The sequence below is a fragment of the Rhipicephalus sanguineus genome, chromosome 8 (assembly GCF_013339695.2).
Source record: "Rhipicephalus sanguineus isolate Rsan-2018 chromosome 8, BIME_Rsan_1.4, whole genome shotgun sequence".
Taxonomy (NCBI): Eukaryota; Metazoa; Arthropoda; class Arachnida; order Ixodida; family Ixodidae; genus Rhipicephalus; species Rhipicephalus sanguineus.
In genome coordinates, this window is record NC_051183.1 from 40734002 (window position 1) to 40740451 (window position 6450).

A 6450-nucleotide genomic window follows, 5' to 3' on the forward strand; every position below is an offset into this window, starting at 1 on the left:
GTTCATAGGCGAGCGCAAGGGGGGGGGGTGCGCATGAGGGGCCCCTTCCCTATTCAATTAAAGGGGGCGCCAAGTCAACCCCTTTTTTATAAAGTCGGACCTGTCCCATTATTGTTTAATGACGTCATGCAGGTTTTCGGTGGCAATGGCGGCCGAGGACTACCGATGTTGCATTCCAAGAACTGTTTACTTCCCTCCTTCATTCCCCGGAAAGCCGGTGACCAAAGGCAGGCCGTTATAAGAAGGATGCCAGCGCTTCATTTCCATGTTTGTATCCATTGCGAAGTTTGTTTTCTTTCGGACTCGACCAATCAGGAGAGGAGGGGTTCTGCTGCGAAACTTGGACATACCTAACGGCGAACCCTGCACACGCCTATGTCCATGCTGTTGTTACACTTACGACCAAATAAAACACAATTTTGTCACACTCAGTCACCACTCGGCCGGCTGACTTGACCGCCTGCTTAGCGGTTGGGATCCTCAGTGTCAGACGCCTTCAATTTGCTCAGGGCGTTGGTGACGATGCAGAGGTCTCCCTTCAGTTCGCTGACGATATTGGCGATCTTGCGGGTGTTGGTGAGAACGTCCACGGTCTGAGTGTACGGGTTGTAGCGTAAGCCGAAGGGGCGCTTGATGGTCTTGGCGAACTCCCTGGGCAAATGATGAGGAAGTGGACATTAAATGAACCCGTCTCGCGACGAACGTCGACGTTGATGTGATTAGCAAGGAAGTCCTTGAGGCACTCTATCATCAACTTCGCCTCAACGCCGCATTCACCAAGAGTTACATCTGGCGCCTTGGATTGACCGCTAATACATATTGGGTCCACTGTGGTGCATTAGAAACAATGGAACATATTTTGTTAAATCGCCATGCATGCAGAGAAAAAAGAACTACTCTCCAAATCTGAATACGCTGAACTTCACAAGCACCGCTAGATCTCGGGAAAATACTTGAACATTTGCTTCTCCTTCTCAACAACGTCAAATTTTAAAATTTCGGTTCATGTTCCTCGAGGGCATTAACTTATTTGATGAACTGTAAGGTGGCTTACACCACAGCCATTACGTTCTCACTTCCACATACCACGATCATAATATTTTTTTTTCTCTTTTATTTTTCTGCCCTCTTGCTCCTAAGACCTTTCTGTCTTCAATCCCCTTTCCCTACACAGAGTAGCATGTAGACCCTTTATATACGCCAGCAGAATTATCTGTTCTTCAATAAGTACCTTTCTCTCTCTGATGCAGCAACACACTGTGTCGCCACAAACGAAACGCGTCATTAACGATGCGTGTAGTGCAGCAGGGCTGCTTCGCGCTTTCTTCTAGACAGTCTGCGCCACCTAGCGGCGACGCTGTGAAGTTTGAGCATGGTGTGTGTGCGAATATATTGTTGCACTGCGCATGTGCCGGAACAAGAACAGAATGTGCAGTTCTCACGGACTGAAACGCGACATCGTTTTTTTAAAGTACATAGGCTGCTATCAGCGATTTCTCGCGATAACCGCATCATGTCGCTGCAGGTTTGGCCGCTAAAGATAACGTCGGCTCCGATGTATGTATTAGAAACAAAATTATGTTGATATGTCATGAACTGGTGATGCTGGAAACGAAAGTACGTGCCTTACTTAGCCCTTAATTTTGGCGTTTCAATCCGTGAGTACTGTAGACGACTATCTTTTTGCAGCTTTGTTCTCTGCGGTGCTCTCTAACACTTCTCTGAACTTTCTTATGCATATTGAAACACGATTGCCGGAACATATATACGCCATAGGTTTGAGTGCGCTCAGCATCAAATATGCTTTGAAGGTCTTTATTTTTGGCACTGAAAGGTCTGCACATACAAAAAAAAAATTTCGCTGTTGATAAGTTCCATGGGCATCAGTTTGTCAATTGGCTGAGTTAGCAGAAGTGGAATTGCCTTTTCGAAAACGAGGCACCTCTAAAAAGCTTCAGTTTCGCACCTCGAACCTTGACAAGTACGTGAACATTTAGAACTTATTGCTGGGCTAGTTGGCACATAACTTTGAGGGAATACGTTTAGGCACCTAAGCACCACAAGAAGAAAGACGAAGCAGAAGAGAAGAGCGTCTTTTCTTGGGCTTCGTCTTTGTTTTGGTTGTGCTTAAGTGTCTAAACTTTTTCCTCAAAGTTATGGTGACATTGTGCCCGCAGTCTAAGAGATAAGAGAGATGGTTCGCACGGACGTTGCGTCACTGAAACTAATCGCAAGTGCATCACAATCTATACACTCGATTAATGCGATTAACAGCCAAGTTTCCTCATTACAATAAACGTAATATTGCTTATATTAGTGAGCATTTCGCTTTCGGGCTATCTCGAACTGTTCGTTCAGCTTTATTTTTACGTCTTTTTTCGTAATTTTAAGTGAAACAGAGAAGCACACTCCACAAAAATCGAATAAATCCTATTTTGTATTTTTTTCAATTAAAAAAAGCCTGCTCTACACAAAGTTACCTCATTTGCAGCTTCGCTTCGTTGAAACTGTCCGTGTAGAAATAGACGTTTTGGAAAGCCGTGATGATAGGCTCCGTCTCAATTGTTATGGCTGGGTCAAACGGCAGCACATTTGCTTTGTCCGTAAGGGCGTGCTGTAATAAAGGAGAGCTCATTATCCCCGGTGCGGAGAATTCCTTCATGAAAGAAATTTACTGTCTATAAACATTCATTGGCAACTACTTTGCAGTCAGGCGTAAACTGATACTTTCGTCGAACGAGTGTTGCTTGTGTGGCTCTGACGTATAATTTCTAATGATAGCTTGTTCTTAAATAGTAGCGCTACTGGAAAGATCCTGGAGGCTTTAAAAAAGCTTTTAAAATGCGGGGCAATATTTTCGTACAGCTGAATGTTACAAATTGTCCCCATTCAAGAAGTACGCACATTGATAAAAGGTAGTAGGAAGTAGGTACATGGTCGTAAGTACAGGTGCTGCGGACACAGTACCTGCTATAGATTTTCCTCTGCAGAACGAAAGAGGACTATGCGCATATTATATACTGAGTTAAAAAATTTTCATAGCTTTCACATAAAGAGGCTTTTAAGATATAAAATCGATTATACATTGAGTTTATGAAGCCAACAAAATAAGACTGGAGATGGCTTCGGCACATACAAAAAAACCCTAGAAGTCTTGTGGTGTTGTTTCCAAAATAGGCAGATAAATTTAGTGACGGAGAGGGATGGAGTATCATGTCATACAGGCCTTAAAGGGGTCATGAACCACTTTTCCAAGTAATGATCTAATGACCTCAGTATCGGAGTGTACTGCCTCCCGAATCGATTGCCGCAAAAATTTCTCGAATCCGTCAAGATTCAGCGGAGTTACGGGGGTTTGGCGCACGCTCCCAGCGCTTTCTCTCTTTTCTCGTGCCGACGAGCGCACTGGAAGCTAGACAGGGAGGGATGGCATGGGGGAAAGAAGTTACGTCAGCGCGCGTCATGAAACGCGATCGCTCTCCCGCTGTGATTCGCTTGCGCGAGTGCGGCTACCGTGCACTGAGGAGTGCGGCGCCGGCAAGTGGCGGCACCCCGCGGCAAGAAGCGCATCTGATCCGAACGCCGCTCCCGATTTACGTCGGCTATCGGCCAATAAGCATGCTATGTCTCTTGCGACGTAAACTGGCAGATCCGCGACGTCAACGTGCAGACGCCCCGCCCACCGACGAGAGTGAGAACCGGCCTCTGTTTTTAAAGAGGGTGCCTGGGGAAACGGCAACTTCGCGCTCCGCTTGTGGCCATTACGCGGCGCGCACGACTGTAATATTTGGCAGAGCAGTTCATAGCCGTGTCAGCTTTCCGCAGGATGTGTTTTTTCAACAAGACCAAGGGGTGCTTCATGACCCCTTTAAGCATTCCTTGTTGGCTAGCTACTACATTTGCAGCTTTATAAACCACTTGTGCTGTAGTATAAAGTTGTTTAACTTAACAACAAGAGCCCCCCCCCCCTCCTTGTGCACTTAATCAGTCATACATGAAAAGCCTCTTTTTTTTCCCAGCCAAAGCTTGCTGCGGGCAAACTAGATCAAACTTTTCTTGAGTATGCAGACTAATTGTTTCTGAGGAACGGGAGAAATGGTTGACGTGAAATATATTAGAACTCCGAAGGAGAGTCCAATTTTTGATACGGAACCTACATTATATTTCTGTTCAATTTAGTTATTTGAAATATACTTACACGTAACTCTGCTGCTGAAGAAAGGAGACCAGCTCCGTACACCTTCATTTCTCCGTTTTGCTTGCATAGTCCGAACTCTACCGTAAAAAAGTAACACTGCGAAAAATGTAAAAATGGACGGAAAGAAAAAAATACAGAAAAGCTTGTGAGTACTACAGTAACAATACAGGCATGTATTCTGATATCCAAATTACAGCCCACAGCTGTGTGAGAAATCTAACGCTGAACGTTATGAGACTGGCATTTCATAATTAGCATTTATTTTGAAGCTGCACAGCCTCAAGCAATTGAGTACTTAAATATATCGTAGCGAAATAATTATCGCACACGTGTAGCTTCAGCACTGCATGAGCAGCAGAAACAAAAAACCGTTAGATGATGAGGACTTTCATAACAATAATTTACGTCCCGAAACCACGATATGATTATGAGGGACACCGTAGTGGAGGGCTCCGGAAATTTCGACCATCTGTGGTGATTTAACGTGCACCTAACGTACAAGGGCTTCTAACATTTTCGCCTCCGTCGAAAATGCGGCTGAGATTCGATCCCGTGACCTTCGGGTCAGCAGTCGAGTACTGTAACCACCAGACCACAATGGTGGGTGCAATGAGAATTTTCACTTTTCGTGAAACATTGCACATTCGCTTGCTTGTTCAAATAAGCTTACTGGAAAGTCATAACTGAAAACCTCCTGCATGAAAGCTGCGTCTTATAATTGTTATCTCATAATGAAACTGGAAAATTATGCACAGATTTTGAAAATAACTTGCTTAATTCCTGAAATAACAACATCGTAAAGTAAAGAGCTTGAAGGGCTTTAGCGACAAAGTCTTCAATGTAGATGATTTCATATTGTTTTACCTGCACAGCGCAGACAGGAGTGACCACTTGAGTTCGCAAAGCACCAGTACACTCTTAATCAGGTCCTGGTTAAAGGCTGGCTATATCAAGGAAATCAGACGAAAAATGTCCGTCTTCCTGACAATATCTAGCACTTTAAGCGGGACTTGATTAAGAGTGTACTATTTCCTCTATCGGTATGTTTTGGTAACGTTTGGTGTTTTGCGAATTTCGGCTAGCTTCTTACAGTGATAATTTGCAGAAGACTATTCGAGTTGCCGATATCACCGATTGTTGCAGAAGATATATTAAAAATAAAAACGCCGACGTACTTTCGCTTTATACATGTCAATAATTGCTGGCACTGAAACATATACAGTATCATGGCTTACAGAGAGCAACCTTGTAGTGCATACAAATTTTGGATTACTCGGCATGGCAGTTTCGTCTCGATGCAAAAAGCAGTCTAGAATCTAACTTTATGAGTATAAAAATCCACAGCATATCCACGGGGTGAATGATGACGAGTGGGGCGAAGCTCCGGAGGGAATCATCGGTAAATCGTGAATACTCCGAGTAATTCGTCCAGTATATGATCAAGTAAACACGTGAGAAACACCGTGTATGTATTAAACATCAAACTTTTTATTGTACTGTTGGTTTACGTGGTCCATTCATTACAACGGTACCCCTAGCGTACGTCGCCGCACTAAAGCGAACGATTGCCTTCCACCAATGACACGCGCCGTATGTGAATATTCCGTGAATTCTGCCCAGTACATCATCCACGACGTGAGACCGGGCGCGTTTATACTAAAGGGTCGATGAGAGTCATGGTCACTTGCAGCTCACTTTAATTTTACATGTACGCTGTGAATTTTTATTGTTTAATCACGCACAGGAGAAATCTCACACAGGCACTACCTTGGAGGTCAGAATCCAGGGCCTATATATACGCTAGCATACGCTATATATACGCTATATATACGCTATATATACGCTATATATAACTCGCTAGCAGACGCTGCCTGCGTCGGCCTCGCGAGGCGAGAGGGGGGGGGGACTAGAGCACGCATCTGCAACGCAGCGAGAGCCTCCGCGCCATCTAGGAATTTTTCTGAGAACTAGAGGTGGCCACGACAGCGCCATCTAGTGAACACTCCAAGAACTAGAGGTGGCTACCTACTACTACTACAACTACAGAGGAGGGACAGACTCACACCCTAAGCAGCTTCGCCTGTAAAATTTAATTCTAAGCGACTAACCGTAGCGAGCTTGTCGATCTCGTCGTCAGACGCGCCCAGAGAGGCGAGTCCAATTTCTTGTGAGAATTGCGCGAAGTTGGCATCGGCCAGCATCGGGCAGTGACCCAGAAGTTCGTGACAACAGTCTCTGAAAGCATAGAATCA

General features: G+C 44.7%; 1 protein-coding gene across 1 annotated transcript in view; it reads right to left on the reverse strand.

Annotated features, from left to right (window-relative positions):
* Positions 1–355: 355 nt before the first annotated feature.
* The window catches only part of LOC119403156 (tryptophan 5-hydroxylase 1-like), a 24603-nt gene continuing 18508 nt past the window's right edge, over positions 356–6450 (reverse strand). Inside the window, exons 9-12 of the mRNA XM_037670104.2 lie at positions 6307–6433; positions 4199–4294; positions 2481–2614; positions 356–651 (exon numbers count right to left, since the gene is read on the reverse strand). Coding sequence (XP_037526032.1) covers positions 465–651; positions 2481–2614; positions 4199–4294; positions 6307–6433 — 544 coding nt within the window. The 3' untranslated portion in view covers positions 356–464. The remainder of the gene's footprint in view (positions 652–2480; positions 2615–4198; positions 4295–6306; positions 6434–6450) is intronic.